General features: G+C 40.4%; 1 protein-coding gene across 7 annotated transcripts in view; it reads right to left on the reverse strand.

Moving 5' to 3' along the window:
- Positions 1 to 1,189: 1,189 nt before the first annotated feature.
- Positions 1,190 to 24,124, reverse strand: part of sobpa (sine oculis binding protein homolog (Drosophila) a) — a 99,406-nt gene continuing 76,471 nt past the window's right edge. For 5 of the 7 annotated variants that reach the window (XM_015350511.2, XM_069178630.1, XM_015350494.2 and 2 more), the window contains 2 exons: positions 17,207 to 19,235; positions 1,190 to 8,085 (listed from right to left, as the gene is read on the reverse strand). In XM_015350511.2, coding sequence (XP_015205997.2) covers positions 17,217 to 19,235 — 2,019 coding nt within the window. In that variant the 3' untranslated portion in view covers positions 1,190 to 8,085; positions 17,207 to 17,216. The remainder of the gene's footprint in view (positions 8,086 to 17,206; positions 19,236 to 24,124) is intronic. The other 2 variants (XM_069178632.1, XM_069178634.1) reach the window with 2 other exon arrangements.

Here is a 24,124-nt window from a genome sequence, read left to right on the forward strand (position 1 = left end):
AGGCATGCCAAGCACTTTGCATATATTGTAAATGGAGATCCACTTCATCTCTGGAAGTATAACAATTGTGCCGGCAGGTATAAAAATGAGAAAATGTTTAACCACTTGAAGTAAAAGGGAGGTTCAGGAGACCTGTCCTCTCATAGAAGACCTTTCCAGTGTGTATAGTTCTGCAGGGTCGCAAAATCTGAATTCTGAATTCCATTAAGTGATTGGGACGGCTGAAGACAGCAAATCTTTTCCAGTGCTTGGGAAAAAAACAACGGTTATCATTATTGTGATAACTGTCATTACCCCTTTCTACAAAAAAAAAACAACAACTGTAATACCATATTTACCGTACCTGGGTAGAAATGACAGAATTAATTCATTCTTCGTGGAGCATTCCTCCTTACTGCAGAGGAATAGTGCCGGAGAAAGCCTGTCATCTGCTGGCAGAAACCCTGAACTGCAGGTGAGTATTCACAATCTCGCAATTCAGCAGTTCGTGCCATAAAGCGGATTTCATCGTTGGTTGTAGTTTTGCTTTTGGAAAGCATTTATAGATGAGGTTAAGATCCTCATTTTTGGGGGGAGGCAGTGCCTTAGTCTTTTTGGTTAAAACAAACACAAGTTCCATCTGTGATTTCTTTCAATGATCGGAAGTCCCACTCTTAACAGATTTGATGTGTGGGTTGGAAGGAGCTCTGCAATCTATGAGGATTCCCTTATACAGACCAGCAACCAGCTCCAGCAGTGTTCTGTCAGACCAGTGGGAAGTAAAGGGCCTATTAAAATGTCACCACATCTGGGAGGAGATGCAGGTGATAATGCTCACTTGCACATAAGCTTTTTTAAAAAGTTTTTTTTTTTGCTTTGGGAATTGCTACTTGGGAGCTACTGTCTCTTGGTATTACAGTATTAAATAATAAGACTATGAAGAATATTATTTTGTTACACATGATGTTAATAATTACCACACAATATGAAAATCCTCTTTTGAAAGCCTTGATCTCTGGCACAGGCTTGGTAGTGTGTGAAAGCTTTGCTTTCAGCAATAAGCCATTGATGGATCGCATGAGCATTATTAAACACTGAAGTGAACTATGGAAAATGTCCTATAGCTGGGTCCCTATATTCATCACACACATTTTATAGATTGATACTTTATCACGGGTAAGACGCAATAATGAAACCAGAAGTGAAAAAAGAAAAGTAATGTGTGGCTCTATTTATTGTGTTCATATGCAATTCACTGGGTAAAACAAATACTGTTACAACACAAAAATGATACTTTTAAAGCAGAATTTGTGACAAGTCAAAGTAACATTTTAATAAAAGAATGAGGGGTTCTGTCCTTTTTTATTTTTGTGAGAACAGCATGTCATTCTTCTCACAATACTTGTGCAACTATGTTGCAAATGCTGAGCCCATGAACGTTTTATTTTATTGATTTGCAAATGCAAACACTTGTCAATAATAAATAATACTATAAAATGTTCTGCAAGTACACAAAAAAGGTATAGAAACCACCACAAGGTCAAATTTACATGTAAGTGGGGGTGGGCATGGGTGAACCTGTAGCAAAATTTCTGGGTCATACAAGTCACAGAACAGCTGAGAATCTATACATCAACACTAGCAAGATACCAAATCAGTTTGTTTTTTTTACAAAGTGGGTTTTAAACAAGAAGAAGCGAGCATTATCAGAACAGTAGAATACACAAGCGATAAATTAAGGCAGCATTTCAGTTCACCTTTGAAAAGTAACAATAAAAAAAGTTTTTAAACTTCTCGTTTTTTTTTTTAACGTCACAGACTTCACTGGACTGGGAAGGTACTTGTTGCATAATACAGGCTGTTAACCACCTTCAGAATGATTTGAACCTACCTGACTGTAACACGATGTGTACTGCCGTTTAAGGGAGGAATTCCTTTCATTTTGTTTTTACCTCCAAATACTGTACAGATTTGCCTTCTAGAACTCGCAAGTTCACATGTAATGTGGTAAACGCTTAGAATGATATTCCAGAAGCCACACTGCTCACTCGTTGACGGGGTTTATGAAAGATACAGTTGGGGAAGGATAAGGCAAAGATCCAGTATGACACACACACGGGCTCAAACATTCCTGTTCTTAGCGGGAAGAACTTGTTTTATAAGGCTCGTGCATCAATTTAAAATAATCAGCCATTGATGATTCTAGCTGCTTTGTTAGTCATCAAAGCAGCTAGAGCTAGACTGCCCAAGATTGAGAGGTCCTAGCAGATCCTTTAAAATATATTTGAAAAGCAGAATACAAAGCCGGTTTTGGCAAAGGTCTCCAAACCGGGATACTGTATGAAAAAAAACACTGGGATGCTTGAACAGTACTAACCACATGGAACATTCAGAATCACTGGATTAAACTGGTTTAATCCAGTGACAAGAGGGGCCAATATTCAAAATGCTTGGGTGACCAATCTTATCCATGCGTGACATTTCAAAGCCATCAGTGCCCAGTCACCTCAAACAGTAATGAGATCCTTTAGAGACTCTTAATAAAACCTATTAAAAAAGTCATAAAATACCAATCTGAATTTGTGTTAAAATGTTCCATAAAAAAACCTTGCTTTTCTAGCAGGTTTCTTAATAAAACTGAACAGGTCACTGATACCAATACTGACACCATGTGGTTATTTAGGTTAAGGAGCTGCAGCTATCAGGCCTAGTAAAGTAAGTTTATAAATAATTCACATTTTAAGGAACTTAATTGTATACAATGCTAAGACATGTATTAATTTTAACATTTTGAAACATTAATGATATTTTCTACATTTCACTTGACAGGTGATTATGGTCAATTGTCATTTAAAAAAAATCCTTGTTATCATACAGATTTCCAGAAATTAAAAAATGGTGTAATGTGTCTGTGTACATACAATAAACCCTTGTTCCGTTTTGCCATGCAGTCACTCTAAATGAAAACCAGGTCTCTTCCCAACATCTTTATTTTAAACCTCAGAACAGCTGGAAACTACTAATCTCATATGTGCCCCGCTGTGAAGTTATCATTCTTAAAATAAAGACACATGTAGTTTTCATTCTACAATATGTACATTTCCTCTATGTAGCATGTAAGACACTTTCCAACACCAGCTGGGATTTGCCATGGAAATCATGTTCATGTACAGCAAAGATTATCCTAAACATTGGCATTGATATTTCACGAGAACCTAATTTAAGAAGATAATACTGTATACATCCATGTAAATTTCCGTGATTTAGTGACTAAAAAAGGAGAGATCGATATTTGGATCACTTCCATTTAAAACAGTATTATGAAACAAAGGACAATCTTCCTCAGCTGTTAAGAACAAGTCTGCAATAATCACTTTTCAAGGATGGATCCTTTACCTCAACTTGATGAGGAAAGTCATGCACACATTGAAGAAAATAGAGAAAGCACAGCTTGCAAACTCTTGTTTCATCTTTACACTTAAAAAGAGACTGGGTACAAATATTTGAAAAATGTTGGTAGTCAACATCTATTTGTCTATCAAAGCTACGGTAGGTTCCACAGGAAAGTAGAAATCTAACAATTCTTCCAAAATCACAATTCAGTGTTTTAACACTTCATGAATTGTTATGAACAGACAGGTCTCTGAAAAGCATTTTGTGATGTGGCAAGCAGAAGGAAATGGGTGTATTTGAATTGTTGTGTTCCACCTCGGTGCAAAGCAGTGTTGATGACCTTAGTCCTAAACAGCACTGCGGATAGACAGGGACTATTTTGTGAACTGGGCATCGGCAACTATATGAAGCAGCAAAACGCTTTTATAAGAAAGAACGAGGCGAATAGGCAGGACTTGCTGTTGGCACGTGAAACCACAGGGTGATTGGTGAGTAACAGTTGGAGTGACGTCAAGCTCGTTTGTTGCCGAAGCCTGGTCTCAGGCCTCTGTGTGGGCCTGTGTGTACTGTCACTAGCCTGATGACTGCTTGAACGAATGGCTGAAGACCCACCCAGGTCTTCAGCAGGCCTGTGATGGTGGGGAGCAGCAGCCTGACAGCTGGCAGTGTGACAAATGTCACAGGAGAGAGGGGATGACAGGGATGGTGGGGAATCCTCACTTTCTCACTGACAGAAAGGCATTTTCCTTTCATTTTTTTCAAAAGAAGGCTCTGGCCTAGTTTAATCAACAGTGACAGGGAATGGCATTTTTTAAAGGCTTCTTTACTGCTTGATTTAAATAAAATCCCACCTCCAAACAATTAAAAACCAAAGCACTAAAAGCTGGAGGTTTGCTTTTCGTTTCTTACTAATTCTCCTACCCTCCCCAAAAATCCAAATTTTAATACTGTAACATTCTAGAATTCTACAATAAAGATTTTAAACAGGACTGAATTCACGTGCTATTTCAAACATGAGAAACTGAGAGATTGGAGGAAACACCCTTTTGCTAAAACTTTGGCTGAAACAGAAGGAATTATGAGGCAGAAAAATACAGAAAAGTAGAAGCAATAATTAGTGTGACATCGAATCCCCGTCTTGGCATAAGAGAACTCTCTCCTAAATGCCTCACCATCAACATAGACAGGTTTGGGTTTCACCACTGATCTGACTCAACGATCTCTAATCTGGACACTGAGCTCTGGTTACACAGGCTGGCATTTAACAGGGCAGGGGAAAAAAAACAGCAAAAACAGAAAGAAAAAAAATCCTTTGTTTAGCAATGTCACATCTGCCTGTCCTGTGCACACAAACCTTGTATCCACTACGAGTAGCACCTCTCCAACTCTGAACAACTGCCTGCCAGCACCAAGCTGCTGTGTGACTTCAGAACAGTCTGTGCTGCCCAGCTCTTAGACTGGGAGCTCTTTTCATCGCACTGACACCTGAAACCGTGGCGCAGGCAGGCTGCTGTGAGTTGCTATGCAGATATACAATTTCTGAAAAGTTATACCATGAAAAATAAGAGCAACCGACGGACCAGAGTTTTAAAAGGAGAAAGGCTGAAACGTGTAACAATTAGACCGAAAAGCTAAAAAACCCAATTAAACCCACATGAAACCGAATTCCTAAAGAAAGAAAAATCAATGCGCACGAACGGATTAGGTTGCGTTCACTGCCTTGACTTCGAAGGGTACAAAAATCCCCCGTTTGTAGAAAGAAAGACAAGAAGGCAGAGGTGGAGAAATGAGTCAGTCCTGGGTTCAAGTCTTTAGCATGTCTGTGATTCTGGTTGACATGAACAGGTTTGTTGGGGTATGCTGCATGTAGCAAAGGAAAGAAAAAAAATGTTAAGTGTAATGATGTATCTTAATAACGAACTTTAAGATGCACAGGCCTTTGCTTGAGGCAGAAAGGCATGGGTTTGCCTCCTGTAATTATGACAGGAACTGACAAGATACAAATGAGAAATTTAACTTATTAGCAGAAGCACCTTCAAAGATATGCACTAATGACATATTGCTTACAAAATCACACTTATATCAGATTTCCCCACTAAAATGACATTGTGATAACAAAATTCCACTATTTAGAGCACATTTTTTGACAGTCCTTCAAATAGAGATTATAAGATATCTGCTTCAAATGAACATGCAATAGTTAAGCCATCAGTAAATTTGATTTATAAAGTACTGCAAATATTAAAATATGCTGAATTTGGCTCAATTTTCTTTATTGTTATAAACATATAGCAGGAGCAAAACTCTATCAATAACTTCCAGAAGAGAAGAGTTGCTAAGGTAAGGAGTCACTTAAATTTTGTTTACTATGCAGTTTAGACTCAGTACTTAGTGTTCTTTATATTCTTATCTTTGGATAACTTACTGTCAGAAAATACTGAATTGGTATTGTTTTTAACTGGGGAAACCCTCTTAGTATAGCCTTTCATAGTCTTTATCACTTTTGAAACGATAAACAAGTGAAACAAACTTTAAGAGCAGAATGTGTTAATGTGTTCAATGCGTTAGTGTGACTGAAAACCTGAGTTACAAATAAGAGAGGGTCGTTCGGCCTACCCGGCTAGTTTTGATGCCAGTAACATTAATCAAGGGATTTCATCCAGCTGTTTCTTGAAGGATGCCAGGATTTCTATTTTGACCACATGCCTGGGTTGCTTGTTTAAAACTCCTATAACCCTTTGCGTAACAAAAGTGCCTCCTGTTCTCAGTTTTAAATGCTTTTTTATTGTAGTTGCCCTGTGTGCCTTGTGGTTTGTGTTTCACTTAACAAATCCATTAGCTTGATTTTGTGAATGTCTTTTAAAGAATCAGGCAGATGGACATTATTGAAAAATGAAAGATCTCATCCAGCACACAGCACGAGAATGCTCAGTGCACAACACACTATATAACAAAGTTTTTTGACTTGGGGATCTTTACCTCAAACAATAATGTTTGTCTTATATTGCACATTTCATAATTCGTGTAATCGATCAATAATCTTCAACCATATACGTATATATATATAAAACATACAAGCATCCTAAACAGTTCCTACAACAGAAAGATGCATTAATGACATAAAATATGTCCAGGTGTGATACTTCTGTTAACAAAACACACACACCACTATGCAGTTTTCTTTTTTTCACTAAGTCAAAGGATGTAACATGACCCCTGTCTAAACCAACACTTTAGTTGTAACATCCTGTCTAGAAGGTGCTTTTCAAAGCCATTTGAAGTGTCATACTGGATCTTTTAATACTGGATCTTTTACAAAATTGGGATTTTAGTAATGACTAGAAACAGTGACTAACTTACAATACAGCAGGAGAATTACTCTAGTGCATCACTCTGCTCAAATCCTACTGCAGGTCCAGTGACACAACGTTGTCCATCGAGCTTTGCTACTCCAGATTTATACAAAAAAAATGGCCTTCTCTTTCCAGTGGAGCTCATGCATGCTCTATTGTACTTTTGGACTTGCTGGCTGTACAAGTGCACACAAGTTCCATTCTACCCTGTTATCCTCCACCCAGTGAATGAGGATTCAATTGCACATTCTCTCTTTACCATGACAGCAAGAAAAGTAAACAGTGAAAGGGGACTATGGGGGTTCCTTCTCACTTTCTCCCCCTCTTATTTTCATTGGTTTGTCCGTACCATTCTAATTATCATGAAAGGCTTTTGCATACGGAGAGATGGATTCCCTGACTTCCTGGATCACTGAAAGCCATCGAGGTTGAAATTTCATCACAGTTCCTTTTTTTTTCCTCCATGACGCCCAGCAAATATTCCCCTCGGATAGTTTTACACCTTCGGGGAGTTTTTGGTCTTCGGTTCCAAACAATCACTCAGTTCCCAGTGGGTGGGGGTGGTGGTGGGGAGTGGGGATCGGCGGGGGGGAATAGAGAAAGCTGAGAAGAACAAACATTTACCAAGTTCTCTTGGCACCCAGTCAAACGCGAAACACAGAAACACAAATTCTACACAGTTCTTCTTGGTTTGGTCAGACTAACAAAATGTAACAATGGCGATACAGCATCGAATAAATGAGAACAATATAGGCCTTTGTAATGGGAGAAGAGAAAACGTATTACTTTTCAAGATAATAGATAATGTTTAGGCTTCATTGCAAAGTGCATCAAAGGTAGTCTATACCCCTGTGATCCCAATATTTAACATTTATCTTAAGGTAGGTAATCCGATAAGGATAGCATGGATTAGTTCAGAACTCTACCTCCAGCCCCTGACTCTAATTATCATGAGCTTCTAAAGTACCAGAGAGAAATAGTACCTTTATTGGTCCAAAAGTAAAATTCAAACAGGAGACAAGTACAGGGCTCAGAGAACAGGCAAGACAGAAGACAAGGGCAGCAGTAGGAACGTCCCAAGGGGCATAACGGTGACTTCCACAAGTATCCGAGTACTCTTGTCCTGGGCAGAAGATGCAGACATGCTGTACTTGCTGCTGCTGGGCTGGAGTCACAGAAACACCTCTGGGTGGGTATGGGTGGCACTGAGCAGGGCCCTGTCCATTCAGAGATAACGTGGGGTGGCCTGACTGCTGGTTGACTGGGAGAGGAGGGAGAGGAAGGAGGGCAGCTGGTGTCTGCAGTGAGATGTGGCACCTCTTCACTTATCCTTTCAGTGGGACACTGCCTTTCATCAGAGCTGAAAGCAGAAGCAAAGGGAGTGGTCACTTGTTTTGTTTTAGTAGAAAAAGAGATGCAACTGCACTTGATGTAAAATAGTCAGAAGCAATTTTTAAGAGAAAACGCTATATTTCAGACAGTCAGAAACAGAGCAGGCAGTTTAGATGCAAGAGGCCTACACATGTATTGTTTCTATAATCCCCAGCAGGAGCAGTCACAGTGAAACATCTGTTTGTATCTTATTCTCTTATTCCCTTCACGTTGTATACCACAAAGATACGGGTTAACACCTATCCACAACACCTTAGCACCACCAGCTAATCAGCTCCTACACTAGATCTTAATAATATAGGTGAGTCGTCAACTCACAATGGGACAGTGAGTTTCATTCACTTGCAACATCTGTGCCTTTAACAAAAAGACCTTCCTCTGTGTCACTTTAACATTATTTATGAATATCCAACTGTTTCTCCACAATCCACTCAATTAATTTTTCCCTTGATTCTATCACCTTATACCTCCTCTGACAGAGAGCTTGAGTCACCCTTTATCCCAATCTCACCCATTTTTATCACCTGTCCTAGGTAGCACCTTACTGATGTCTTCAACATACTGATGGATACAGCCTTTCTTACTAGCTGTACTGAGCTGCTGGTTTTAGCTCTAGTTCTGTTGACACTGCTCTATTGACACAAATCAGGCCCAACTTTGAAACTAAATTCAAAACTGCTCTCCAATACAGCAAATGCCATCCTTTACCACACCACTCTGTCTCTTAACTTCCCTGATCTTTCATCTACACTGAAGCTCTTAGCAACATGTTAATGAGCCATTCTTCAATAGCTTGTACAGTATTTATAGATAACATATTGCTAAGATTCACAGTAGCAGCAGTTCACAGATGAAAACTACCAAATCGTACTCATAAAGACTCAAGCCTTCTAGTTTCTAAGAACTGATACCTAGTTTCTAATATCCTTAGGTCAAAAATTACCATGTGGCCTAAGGTATTTACTGTCCATTACCGTATTGCCACATAGCCCTCAATATTACATAAACCTTCTCCAGCTTTAAAATAAAAATACATACAGTAAATGATCACAACCCTGAGTATTTGAAGGCTTCCAACTCATTTAAAATAAACATTTCATACATTGTATTAGGTATTTTTAAATGTAAATCTTATTTTTATTTCAGTAGTCGTGAATTTCAGAAGTTTGAAATTGTGAACAACAGCAATACTGTATGTATGTTTCACAGATTGTAAATCAGATACCATATAATAATGTCTTCACAGAACCACAGTTTATAACATAGTTGCAAAGTTTCTACAGGAGAGTGAATCCTTAATTTTATTTCCTACATGATATACATTATTTAATTGATACGCGATTTCCAATGTTTAACTTGCTGTGACTTACATTCCTCTTTTATTTTAAGCAGGATAAACACTGTGATAACTGCAATACTTGCTTACTATTTTTTAAAGTTTAAAATAGCTTAAAAGCAGTTGCAGGGGAGCCAGATCCTATTCCAGGAAGCAAGGTAGGTACACCCTGGATGGGATCCCAGTTCATTTTCAAGGCAGATACAGACACAAACAGACATGCATACACATACTGGGGCCAATCTTCCCAGAAGCCAATTAACCTATGGACTGTAGGAAGAAATCAGATCATCAGAAAAAACCCACATACGCAGATGCAGAGAGCACCCCAGGACAGGAATTGAAACCAAGCACTGCAAGGCACCAGTGCTGACCACTGCACCATTGCAATGCCCCCTTGGTTGGGTATTGTATATATAATATAAACCCAACCAATTTGGAATAAGTACTTATGTTTTTACTTTTCGACGATCAGTCTCCTCTGACCCGTCTGACCACCAGGCCACAGTGCAATCACAGCATGTGTAGTCATACAAGAGGCATCCAGAGTCCGGACAAGAGCAATTAGGTCCAGTCTCTGGGGCTTTGGGGAATCTTCTACATTGACAGGCCGAAGGAACGGAACCTTTTCACTCTCGAACAGAGAAAGCTAAGAGTGGACCTGATGCAGGTATTCGCAGTTCTCAAAGGTATTGACCAAATGGACTAGCAGGTCTGAAAGGATTCTCTTCTTTTGTAACATTTCTTCTGCTACAAATTCTGCAATGATTTACAGGAGCGGTTAGAGCGGTTGTCCTTCACTGATGTCATCACACCCGCACGTGGTGCTGTTTTATCTGGAGTGGTTGATTAATCTGAGCTCCACCCTGGATGGTGCTGGTTCAATTATGCGGCTTCTTAGGGAAACCAAGTCAAAGTAGGCTGGTGACATGACTTGGTATCACACTTGTGATGTTCTCAGTTAATCCCTTTGGCTAGTTGGGTTTCATCGAACTACAGATGCCCAAATATCATTTTTACTATTTACTGCCTGGAGGTTGTCCCATCCAGAGGACTACAGGCCCTTGAGTCTTGATTCTTTCAGAGAACACATGTAAATCATTGCTACGACAGTAAAAGACACAAAGAAAGCTGCATTTTTGTGAATTAGTGTAACCGTGTGTAATTTTAATGTTCTTAAAAATAATAATACTTCATTCATTTAATTTTTCTGAGAAAACTCTAACATGTTGCAATAATATCTAAAAAAAAACTATATATTTTTTAAAATCTATGCATTTTGTAAATCATTGTCTTTCAGGTCTCAAGACAATTGCCTAAGGACAAATGACACTGATTCCCATACTTGATGGCTGAATAGTTAACACAAACTAGTCTGGCATGTTGACTGCTGACACGAGCAAGACCAAAGCAAACACTTCAGAGAGACAAAAATAATTCAGTTATTACTTTTGAGAAAGTGGACTACAGTACTGTCTAAATAGAGAGAGGGGTGGTATAGTGTCGATGGATGCCATTTTAAGGGTTATGGGTATATGGAACACTGGTTTCTTTCAAGAAACAACTGAAGGAGATTTTTCAGATCCGTTAGCTACTCACTACCAAACAGGCAAGATGGGACATATGACCTTCTCTTATTTGTACCATTCTTATGTTCTTACAGTATGAGTAGTAGTTAGGGCTTAGGATTCCTAACCGGAGGGTTGATATTTGAAGACACTGCTGTTGTGTTTTTAAGCAAGGTACTGTACCTCACCCTGACTGCTTTAGTCCACTCTGCTACGCAATGGGGAGCTCAGGACTCCATCCAGTGGGGAGTCATGAGCCCTCAGTCTGCTTAACACTACAGAAGCCAGGACAAGCTCTAGCCTTGTAAGTCTCTAGGCTCAAGTACATACTATGTTCGTCTGCCCAACAGTTTTGACAGCAAAGAGAATGTTACAGAATCCACAGCCCCAACAGAGATTGTCCTTTTGTATGTGATCTGGGGACATGTACATCAATTGTGTACTAGACAGCCCCATATTTATCTGAAGAGATATTCAGTGTGAGGGGATTGCAGCGACTTATTAAAGTGTCATACACTACAGTGCTATGGGCATGTGTGAAGCAACAATGACAAACAGGTCAGCTACTAAATATAGTACCTTTCTACCTTAAGGAACTGACATATCATGAAATCGCACTTCTTGTTTAAAAAAAAAAAATGTTCAAAGCATCAGTGTGTTGCTTTCCCCACACCTGAACATCATCAAACATAAAGTAACATCTTTCGTATGTCTTTGTCATGAGAACCTTTTTAAGAGACCACCGAAGGAATGAGATGAAGGTCTCTTAAAACAAAGCTTGTTATTCTTCACCTTCTGTGTTCTGCCGCAGCTTTCTACCATCTGTTGCAAGCAATACTTACCTAATGCCTTTCTCTCTTCACATATTACCTTTTATTTCTAATATCTCTAAAAACAAATTAGTTTTTTTGAGGAATCCGACAGTCGTGCTCAGCAAACAAAATCACATCTTAGCTGGTATGCACCATGTGTTACAGCTGTTTATGTTTAAAAGAAGAAGGGAGATAAGGTTTCTGTGGTGAAAAATAGCTTTGTGGTAAATGCACACAAGAAAAGTGAAATAGGGCAGAACTAGTGGAAGTGTGACAGATGATACTGGAGAGTAGATGCCATTTTAGACTGTTTAAGGGCTGTTAATTCAGATGGTGAATTTCCAAGTCTACAAACATCATTTAGGAGCACAATTCTTTTTGTTTGTGTTTGCAGTCAACTACAATTATTAGTGATCACATTTTGTGGGTTTGTCCTGTGCAAGGAAAAGACAGAATATATCAAGTGCAATGACGATAAATTCTCATGAGCTGAACTACACTGGAGGTGACACATTACCCTTTCTACAGCTGAAAAAAGGAATTCAGAAAGAAAGACATTGTGTAAGAAATTCACATAGAATCAGAAACTAGGTCTACTGACAACAATGCAAAACTGACTGCATGCAGTTCTCTTCAGTTCCCAAAGAATGCATTGCCGTGTTAAAATAAAATAAAATTAATACATTTGTCAGGATAGAAGAGAAAGATTACTCCAATCTCAGTGTGACAGATGATGACACTTGCTGTGTAAAAGGGTGTCTGCTGTGAATACAGTACCTTAGTGTCTTTTAGCAACATCTTAAAGCTCACAAGTCATGCACAGACTGGCTTTTTCCATTGTTTCATTTCTTAAATTGTAACCAGTGATGTGAACAAGGTCAGTCACTCGCTCCGGGCAGAAATTGGCGCTGGAGTCAGTTGAATCTGAGTGAGAGGACATTTATGTTTTTAGGTCCGGTGCTGTTTAGTGTATTAAAGCACAATCTGCTGGCACTGTAGGAGGTATCTTACCCACACAGCCAAAATATCAAAACAAGACATTTTTTGGGGGTGGGTCAGGCAAGTAATATTGCTTTGGTTTTTCCAGAGTGGCATTTGTTTTGAGGATATGGCCTTTCTGATTCCAGAGAGGATTTTATGATACAGCATTAGTCAGCAGAGGTGTTATCTCACTAACACCTCACTAAGAGTCAGACCTCTCAAGGCTTAAACAAGGAAACCTAGTGCAAAAAAAACCCAGAAATTAATACAATATTCCATCATCGAAGACCCCACACACCCCAGCTACAGACTGTATGACCCTCTACCATCTGGAAAACGGTACTGACGCATTCAGGCCCGGACTACCAGACTCAGAGACAGTTTTTACACCCGCACTATCAAACTATTAAACTCCCAGCCTCTCTCACTCTCACCTCACCTCTCACCTATGATCTGAACCTCACAGTGCCTTCTCTCTTACCAAAAACTCAAACACACATTGAAATCTACCTCTACCATACATGTCAAAAGCTCACTCCCCATGATTTCTATCCCTTTATTTCATTCTGTTGATGCATGTTTTTGCACATCTGATGTTGATTTTGCACATTACCTTTTACCTTTATGTTGTTTTGCACATTGCCTGTTGTTGTTTTTTGTACACTGCTTGTTGTCTCTGTCTTTCTTTTGTTAAACAATTGTATTGTTGTTGTTTTTTCTTTGTACTACTTAACGTCCGAGAGCTAGCTAAATAGCATTTCGTTATACCATATACCTGTATATGAGTATAATAACAATAAACTTGAACTTGAACTTGATGTTTCATCCACAAGCTTGTTTGTAAAGTATTAGGAAATATTTGAAAGACAGCATGCAGAAGTCTCTCAGTTCATATGCAGTTTTTACACTGAATATGTAAATATTGTAACACTGCACTTTGTACAGGAAAAAAAAGTTTTTTGCAAGTATACTACCTGATCAAAAGATCCAAGCAAAGTTGAACTCCATGAAATGAACTACTTTAAACACTGCAGGTACCTTTTTCAATATCTCAATTTCAAAATTCTGAAATGTCTCAGTGGGCTCATTACAAGTTTTTGCCTGGTATTATCTGCATTGCCATACAAACTGATCTGTATCACCAAATGTACTCGACTTGCGAAAATCTAAAAGTTCTTGAAGGTCTTGTTGCTGAGGACTGTTCACTTGAAATAAATGTCTTCTCTGTACAACACACACAAGTACTGCAGATTCAGGTACTGTGCAAACTAACAAAGGTGGCTTTACAACAGGCCACAAGAAGAGGTGGCCTTCCCACAGTTTCTGTTGCACATTTTGTCATAATCAATGCTACAATGTTTGAATAAGACCACAGATAATTATTAAAGATGTCAAACTATGTTGTCAACTGAAGCCCAGCAGTTCTGCAACAAGAAACAAAATTTGAAACACAGCAAACACAGCACAGATAAATCCTTAAATAAGACAAAGGTCTGTATGGAAGGCAGAGTGAGATTCAGTAATACTGAGGTGGGGCCAGTGACTCATTTTAACACTGGCATGATGCATGTTTTTGAGTTCAGTAAATTTTTCTGCCAGTCCATTCTGAAAGCCATTGCATTCTCAAAACATTTCAACGCAAGGATGAATACGATAAGAAAATAGGCTTATCTGTTATCTGTTAAGTGGAAATGTACTGAAGTGTTTTTTTAATATAGTGCATACATGGTTTAAAATTTCAGGAGTCTCCAACAGGATGAAGAGCTTGGCAAAGGCTTGGTATTCTTTCACACTGCACACCAAATCTGCATTCATTTAAACGGCATGTACCCACATAGATAGTGTTACACCTATTGCAATAAAAAGTGCAAAACAAGAACAGAGAAAATGAGACAAAGTTTAAGTGTTTCCTGACACGAAATTCCTGACTTGGCTGCTGTTGCCTAATTTCAGGGCTTATTTAAAGACTTTTAACTGCAAAGACTTATGACGCTGTTAAAAAACACTGTTATACATTCACTACGAGAAGCAAACGAATCTTTTAAAGGGCCTCTTAAGTCAAACCTTCCGATCAAATTACAAGAACAAAATGCTTCCTGTGGTTATTATTGGCAATATGCTGTGATTTCATGTGCTGTGGTTGCTAAGGGATACTAAAAGAGGTAAAATGACCAAAGAAATATCATTCTGCGGCCCCTGTAGGAAGTTCATGACATATGTCACTACAGACCATTAAAGAAATTCAGTAGGTGGAGGAGTTTGTAATAATGCACTGCTGAAGCCTGGGCTGTCAGTGTTGTGCGGGTCAGAAGTTATTCTGCTGGAATAAAGTCACATCTAGGAGGACAGCAGTCAACAATAAGGAACCGTTTCCAAATCTGACATTAACTGTGAGTCAGCGGGAGGGAGGTGTCTCCACTCTGAGTTCATCTGGGAAGGGCACCCATGGGGAAGTTCATATTAAAAACGAGGTTCTTTTTTTCTAGCAGTTAAAATGGGAACATTGTTAAATCACCTAAATCTGGCAGTTGGTTTTTAATCAGATACGTGTGTATAAAAAAACAAGTAATCTTTTAAGGCAGATCATGTAATCAAATGGTTGTTTGGCCACTAAGTGTGGTGTGCAGTTCTGTAATATTATTCTATCACCATGTTTCTACATTACCCCACCTTAAAACAAAGCATTATAAACATTGATATACACAACACACCAGTCCACCGTGTTAACTGTGTTAAAAGTCTTTTTTTTGTGCACCTGTTTCCACAGGAGCTTGTTTTGCAAGAAAACATTCGTTTTAAGAAAGGAAGCAAAAATCCAGTGGCTGTTGCTGCTCATTCTAACGGTGTTCACAAAGCATGGTGATAACATGATTGTGCAGCAGACAGTCGAAATTTCAGGTAAAACAGTTGTTTCACAAAGCAGGTCTGTTTAAGTGTTGATTTGTTTAAGCTACTTTTTGAAAGGAGCAAGTAAAGACTTATAAATAAAATTAGTATAAAACTTAGTGCTAAACATTTTAAACTAACTACCATAACTAAACATGGGCCTGTAGTAAAATGAAACTAGACAAAAGGCAGTTTCTGTATTTGATGTCTTTTTTGTAACCTTAGAAGGAACCTTGCTATTTGTAGCTAATTTGCATATTGTCACTTTAGTTTCTGAGCTATGCAGCATTCGCTTTTCATGGGATTCAGTACCTCCTTTCATGTTTCATTGTTTCCTCACAATAACTCCCTGGCTACATGCTTTCCATAAGTACAGCAATGCTTTCAATCCATGCAACAAATGTCTACCACACAAAAGGCATTGTGTGTTAGCAAAGGGCTTAATAACCCTCTTCTGCAAATAACATCCGGATTCCCTTGTTCTGTGACTGCACAATGTCAAGGTTCTGTCAGCTCAAGCCTCCAGTCATCTGTGATTTAAAAGGTATGGAATTCAAATCCAACCAATAACAATCTGGCAAGAATCTGCAGGAGGTACATATTCATCAGCCACCTTGGAGACTTCTAGACAACTGGAGAATGAAGAGATGTTTGCACCTCGAATTTGTGGGAAGTGGCCTTTCAGACCTTCAAGAACATACATTTTGATAAGCACACAGAGCAAAACGTTTTGTAAGCTTTCCGGGGTTATTTATTAAGTTATCTACAAAATACTGTTCTACATATTTCTGCCATCCTTCAAAGAATGGCTGAGCATGTAGCTTTGTGGAATAACATCATTTGTCCACTTACAGGGTGCCACAGTTGCTTGAATGTGACACCCTACAATTTCCAAACCCCAAATTGTACATACTGTACTCCACATCTTTCAAAAAATCTCTTTTAAATTTCTTCAAACAGACAGTACAAGGTTTCATATTTACTTGATTAATGTCAGTAAAAGGGATGCCTTTTACTTACAAATGCAAAACTATGTAAATGAAGTTCATCAAAAAGGGGGAGGAAAAGCAGTTCTGAACTACCACAAACAAGCCTGGAAAACACACCAGGTACTATTCAGATGGAAACACTAGAAAACAACTGCAACACCAAGTTCATAACAAGTCTAACATTTGTAGAGGTAAATTTCCACTACTGACACCATTTGCAGGACATCTAAATGTACTGTACGTGCCACAAGCAACATTTGCCACATAATAAATATTGTAAAAAGTAGCATATAAACAGAAAAGTTACTAATATAAAAACTCTATTTCTTACAATCGCAATATTTACCATTATTAAGGATAAAATATCCCAGTGACGTTTGTGGGTAGGCAGCTGGTAAATGAACCCAATGCTGGGTTAAAACCTCCCCTTAACTGAGTGCAGGAACTGTTGAAATACACCACTGCACCAGTATAGAGATGCCCTGCTTGGAAACTGTAGGTATGCAATGAGACCAACCTTTTTTACTTTATTTGTTCTGATTGCGAATTCGTAGGCACCTCCTCTTTAGTGGTGGCTCAATGTCCTCAGGTCCTGTGCTGAGCAGGGGTGCGGAGATGATGCAGGGTGTGATGGCAGTCTTTTCTGTGGGCTTTGGCACAGGCTGAATGACACAGCCGGCCTTGGGCAACATGCGCAGGGCGTAGGCGTGGTCCTCGTCAGCTGGGTTGTTCAGGTTGGGGTCCTGTTTGTCCCCACTGCCCAACGGCTCCTCTGATGAAACCTTCTTACCTGTGTCCAGCTCCATCTGGAAGCCGCCAGCCCCCGTGCAGTTGTTCTCCTTCACTGACTCGAGTTCGCTCACCGCCGGCTCTTCCAGCGGGAGCTGCTGGGCCATTTTCCTGGGCTCTGGACGCTGCTCCGAGGAGGCGCTCTTGCTGGTTGAGTCCGGGGTCTTTGTGCCATTCACGATGACATTGCACACGGCAGCCGGGCTGGGCTCTGGCCCTGAGCTGCTTGACATCAGAGTGTGCTGCTGCTGCGGCGGCGGCGGCGGCGGCGGCACGGCTGGAGGGGCCCCGCAGTGAGCCGGGTCGCTACAGGGCAAAGCTAAAGGGTCGACAGGGCTGCAGCTGTCTCTGCTCTCGTCATCCAGTCCACTGCAGTTCCTCTTGTCCTCACTCAAGAAAGTCAGATTCAGGACACTGTGCGGTGGTTCGTGTTCGACTTTCACCTGAGTGCTTGGCACTGCCCTTTGAATGACATGCTGAAGCCTGGACCGGCGGCCCACTGTTAAGTCTATGACACCATCTTGCGGCAAAGCAGGCAAGTTTGTGAGGGACAACCTGGACTTGACCGCGCTCTCAGCTTTCACAGTCAAATCGACCACTTCAGTCCTTCCTCCTTGTTCAGGGGGGGATGGGTTCAACAGGTGGCCTGAAAACCCTGGGGAAAGTTCGGTGGCATTAGAAGAATCGTGTTTGGTGTTTGCCTCTCCTCGCGAGCCAGGAGAGAAAAGCCGGGTTTCCTTGGACTCACCTGCCTCAGAGGATGTGCTTGGAATGATGTTCTCACTGTTGTTACGGAGACCAGCTGAGGCCTTTGAGTTGAAGGGGATGGGGACAGGGATGGGGATGGGCACTGGGAGAGGAACAATGACCGGGTATGGCACCAACAAAGTTGGGGGTGGCACCAGGGGGGCAAGCGATGGCACACCAAAGTTCATCATTTGTGGCATAGGCATGTGGCCATTTGGCATCATGTTGACTGGCGGGAAGGGCAAGCCTGGCATGGGGGCACCAGGATGGGGAGGCATCAACCCTGGAGGGTTACCAGGCATTGTGGGGGTTGTGGGTGGGTGTATGTGTGGGGACAGCATGGGCCTATGCATGGGGCTGGATGTCGGGCCAAGGTTCCTGGGGGGCGGGGGGGGACCGATGCCAGGGATTATTGGGTTTGGCAGGGGACTGTTAGGGCTGGGAGTGTGAGGTGCACGGAGGAATGGGGAACGAATCTGCGGTAACATCGGGTGATCCATGAAGAAGGGCAAGGGGATGGGCCCACGATGGGTCATCACCATGGGCGGACTTCCAGACGGGACACCCATGGGCGGGGCGGGGATAGGGACAGGAGGGGGGAGAGTAGGGCTCTCATGGGGCTTAGGGCCTGGAGTGGGGATTTTGGCAGAGGAACAGATGGCAGTCGCTTCAGAGGGGGAAGCTGAGGCCGAGCCCGAAGGCCCGGGTGCTTGGTTGTGGCCGGCCATGGACGCGCCAGGAGACGGAGCCTTCCGCCGCAGGTCCCCCAGGGGAGTGTTCCAGGAATCTGGAGTCAGCAGCTGCAAATTGCTGCTTTCGGGCTTGCTCTCCATTGGCGGGTGCCCTGGGTTACAGAGGCCTGCTGGCAGGTTGGCCTGAGTCTCCTTATAGAAAATGTCCATCTTGTACTGGTTGAGACATTTTGCACTGCAGAACTGAAGCCTTCTCTCTCCAGCTCCAAAGTCCAGATATTCCTTCGTGTGTCGTATGTGCTTGCACCAATCACATACCTGGAAAATACGACACAGGAAGAAATTACGCAAATGATTACTCACAAAGTCTTAAATGGAAATATTCATTCTACAAGGATTCATACAGAATCACCTTTTTAATCTCCTTGTGGCCTTACAGTACATACTGTATATCTTTCCCATTGGCCTAACTCTCATCTTCATGAGGGTTAACACAACCACATTTAAGCAAGGAAAGGTCTTTTTAATGCTGCCTGAAAAAAACAGTAGTTAAGGATATCATAACTATTAACTTTTACTGTATTGTTTAATTAGTTGTTAATAATATTAGTGAGTATGAGTCTAACTAATATGAGTCTAACTAATCTTTTCTTACTGTACTTAATTTGTGACATTACAACTGCACCACCAGAAAATATTGCTGAATGTTTTCAGTCTGACCCAACATTTTCATATATGATGGCCCTCGAAGTTATGACTGCTACAAATGTGACTTATCCTGTCATACTATAAAGCATAAAAAACAACATTTACACTAAACTCAGTACCATGCTTAAAACAATTTGTTCATTAAATCACTCCAAAACCAGTTAAAATCACTCCAAAACCAGGGAAATAAACAATATTCGTCATTCAGCACTGTCACTATAATCAGTCTGTTTACAAAGACCCTCCCTAAAGGATAAACTTTAATGCTAAGAGGATTTGGGAGATAACATATGCCAAAATCGTCTTAGGGCATAGCTTCAGGGACAAGTATGTTTAGGAGCAGTAAAAAGCTTTTTTTCAACAATAGGGCAATTTGCAAGTGTAAGGCTATAGGCAGGCAGATAAACGAATAACATTTGTTAGGGTAATGTGCTGTTCGTATGGCACGCTGGGAGTTACCAAGCAGAATGACGTTAAATAGGAATAACTGTATTCTTGTTAGAAAAAAAATAAAGATTTGTTTAGAATTTCAACAAAGATTTGCACTATTCCTTTTCAGCACAAACATGCTTTTGGGAACTGCATCATGAACATTCTCCCAGTTAAATGCATTCTGACTACAGTAAATTTAGGAACTGGCATTCCTTTGAATGACAGGACAGTTTATTAACATCCACAGGTTAGAGGGGGGAATTAGAAAGGGAATTCTTTCAGGCGCCATGCTCTATCTTACACAGACAGCATTCTGATCTCACTTGGCGTGACATTAGCGGGCGCAGTGTGAGTAAACTGGGGTGGGATGAGGGTGTAGCGTTATTACCATAACTTAGGTTAAAAAGGCTTTTCATAGTTTGTTTACCTAAATCAGTCAGTCAGAACCATGATGATAAACCTAAACATCTTTCTTAACGTCACGTAACTGTTTACCTAAAAGGCAGTTTTATACAGAGCTGTGCTGTGCATTATTACACACATATATAAATATGGACTGCTGTGTATCCTTTAAGCTTCCGTTTGCCTTTGCAGACCGAGAGGCGCGATAAAAAGGATGTGTACAAAGAAAGGTGTACATACACATATTAATCCCTGACTTAACTGTTACAAAGAGATCATTTCTCAATCATCACGGAAAACAGAAAAACGTAGCACGAAAAGATTAAGCCAAAACAAAGTGTCTTATCGACGAAATGCTCAGGTGAATAGGTTACTGAAAAGAGTGGGTTGGGATTACTGCATTGACTTGTTTTCCACCAGTGGTTTCCAATGTCGCACTAAATAAATACCTTCTCTTCCTGTAAAACACTTGCACTCCTCTCTCGGACACCCTCTACTGATTTCTACATTTCATCAAGTTACAGCAGAGGTGAAAGGGAGAGTGCAAGCGATGCCTGGACACTGTGTACTATGGAAGGACGCATGTGTAAAAGGAAAGGAAAATCTTACAGGAAGTTCAGGAAGTTATTTACCTACAGAACAGGTGTGACTTAAGCACCCTATGATGCAATCTGTGTTGGTAGCTGGATTCTGTCTTACGGTAACCACGGAAATATACTGCAGGTCTTAGGTCTTGTGTTCTGTGTGACCTCACTGAAAAACACTTCAATTAAAACTTGCAGTATTGCAAAATGTATGAAAATGCTTAAAGCAACACGCAAAACTGATAGAGAGGAATACACTGTATCAACATCTCAGAAGAATTGAACAGTCATAAAGGAAAAAACGATACATGGAACAAAATGAACATTTCCTTACTACTCGTCAGTCTCTGTACTCCATGGCGTGGTGCCAGCATGCTACTTTTAGGCTCAGCGAGCGGTATCATTCATTTATTTTCTTGGGAAATGCGCAGCAGCCTACACCGCTAGACCATTTAAGAGGCACTGCGTCAGAAGCCACTGAAAAAAGAAATATACTCCATCTGATACAGAAAGAAATAAAGCAGGCCTGTGGGAGTCTGGTAACTTCTCAGAGCTTATATTTCACACATAAAAAAAACCCCAACTCCGACTGGCAGCTGAGCTGCAGTTTTGATGGCCAAAGTCAAACATGGAGCTCAGACGGTATTGTGAGGTTACCCACATCAGCAGTGCATTCAGTCTCTCAGCTTTAAGGGGAAGTGGCAGTGACTCATGAGAGTTAATTAAGGCATTAATCAGCTGTCAAAGGCCCCAACGCTGTTCATCTATCATCCATCCCCGTAATTCCCCACTGAACGCTGATGTGTGATGCAGTTCGATTATTACTGGTCTGAACCACGGTCCGTCTTCAGCTGTGCCGAGATACAAAAAAAATTATCTCCAGTGTCTAACTTGCACCTGAGAAAAGGCACCAGCTAGAAAACCGTTTCTGCAAGGTCAGACTTCAAGCTGACCTTCGTTTCTCTTGGTCACACACACACCTCCTGGGGGGAATCATTATCTATCACAACAATTGCCAATTTCACAGGCAAAGTCTTACACAACGCAACAAAAAACCTAACAACTGCTGAATTTAGTTTTTAGAAGCTTTTCATTAAAATGGTCCTAATAGAATTCTCATTATTTAAAACTACTGTACACAATTTCATTTTCCAGGTCATGTAAAATTCCTAAACCAGGCCTTACACATTGAATAAAAACTGATGTGTGTAATTGGCAAGGCATGACTGTGTTCTTTGTTTTTGCTGTGAACTGGCAAGATCTCAAGCATGATATTTATTAAATTCCCAAACATGAGAACATAGCAACAAATTTGCACATAAACTCTTCTATGTTTAATGAAAATATTAAGAGTCGAAACCCTGGGGCTCAGATGCCTAGCTTGGTGGCTATATTAAGTGCTGAGGCAGGAATTTTAAAACAGATTTCCAAACTGCAAACTGTTGTCATTGCTTGTAGCTGAAGTCCCAGTGTGTGGAAGGGAGCTAGCCTGCACATATCTCTAAATTCTCCACTACAGATGACAGAAGAATGTGCTTCACTTAATGTTCAGATGTACTGTATGTCATGTTTTAGTTTTTAGTCTGGTTAACTGAATGTGGGAAACTGAATGGGGGAATCAGCTGCTTTTTCACCTTCCCAATGCTTTGTGACTAAGGAAATCTCCACTTGATGTGCCATGTTTCACATTTTTCCTCTTCTTTCTGCCTCCCCAAATCTTTTCCCTGCCTTAAGGGGTCTTTCCTCATCTGGGTCTCCAGGATTCAGACCCTCACACTTAGTGACCAGATATGCACTATAATTTGAGACTGTCTGTATACTGTAGAAACCCCTTTTTCCACATTATAATAAGCCTGTCCCAATCTCATGAGCAGACATACAGTAAATGCAGAATATTTCTGGTTCAATAGCTGCCATTTAATGCTGTCAAAGAAACACCGGAGCTGTATCCCTGAGGTAGAAAAGTTACATTATTAAGAAACAGCAGTATCTGCTTTAGAATAATGTGAGCAGTGTCAAAGGAAAAAATAACAGAACTCACACAGTGACTGGAATGCTGCCTTCACCGGTATTCAACAACGGCCATTGCTCAGTTCATCCACAGTAAATGGACAGGGAGCCCACTACTGTAACTTGTTATAATCATCCATTTTCACTTGCACGCTCCAAAAACTATTAAAATTAATCCTTCAATTCACCCGTAACCACAGGCATTCCTAGGGTATTTACACAAAAAACTGTGTGACTTCTTGTGCACAAGATGTGACCTCTCCTGTTGCCAGGGGAGAACGTTGGGTTATTTCAAGTTCTACTCCAAGCACTGCACACGGGCTCTGTTTTTCAGCCTGAATTTCCCTCCTGTCATATCTGGCTCTGTATGTCCATTCTTCTGTTTTCAGGATGCAGTATGAACTGGAGTAAACTGGAGTTTTTTTATATCTAGACAGGTATAAAACCTCTTCATTTCCATTATTTTATTTAGGTTGGTTTCAATTCTTCATTTTTGTACAGAGCAAAAGTAAAATAGAGCAATGCTCCCATGTGGCCATATTAGAGAAAAGTGAATGTTAAGTCATCACCTGTATATCAAAAGTTTGAATATATATAGTAGGGGTTGTTTATGTTGGCTAATAAGGCTATATACTGTAGAAGACATGTGTTTCTTCTGCAGAAAAGGGGTAACATATCTATACAGCTGTTACAAGCCAAAACAGAAAAAGGCAAGGATACTGCTAAACAATTAACCCAAAACCAAGAGCTCTGAGCCTTCTGAGGGGCAACTGCGGGTATCAGGCACTGATTGATTGATATTACATTACAATATTTGTTGATTCCATTTTTTGTTTTAGAAGAGTGACTTCAGTCCTTAACCAGTTGTGCAACAATTTATGGTGGCACTCTTGAACATTTTTTAATTATAAATGTGCTTTAATTTACTACTGAAAAGACAGATGGGAAGCACTTTCCTAGTCAGAACACTGTGGGCAAATTTCACTGAGCATTAGCGTACACGCTAATGGAGCTTTTTTCTTTTTTTGAAACAGATGTGTGCTGTTGAAAGTAATTACTGTCATTTGTTTT

Source organism: Lepisosteus oculatus, chromosome 2 (genome assembly GCF_040954835.1).
Source record: "Lepisosteus oculatus isolate fLepOcu1 chromosome 2, fLepOcu1.hap2, whole genome shotgun sequence".
Classification (NCBI taxonomy): domain Eukaryota; kingdom Metazoa; phylum Chordata; class Actinopteri; order Semionotiformes; family Lepisosteidae; genus Lepisosteus; species Lepisosteus oculatus.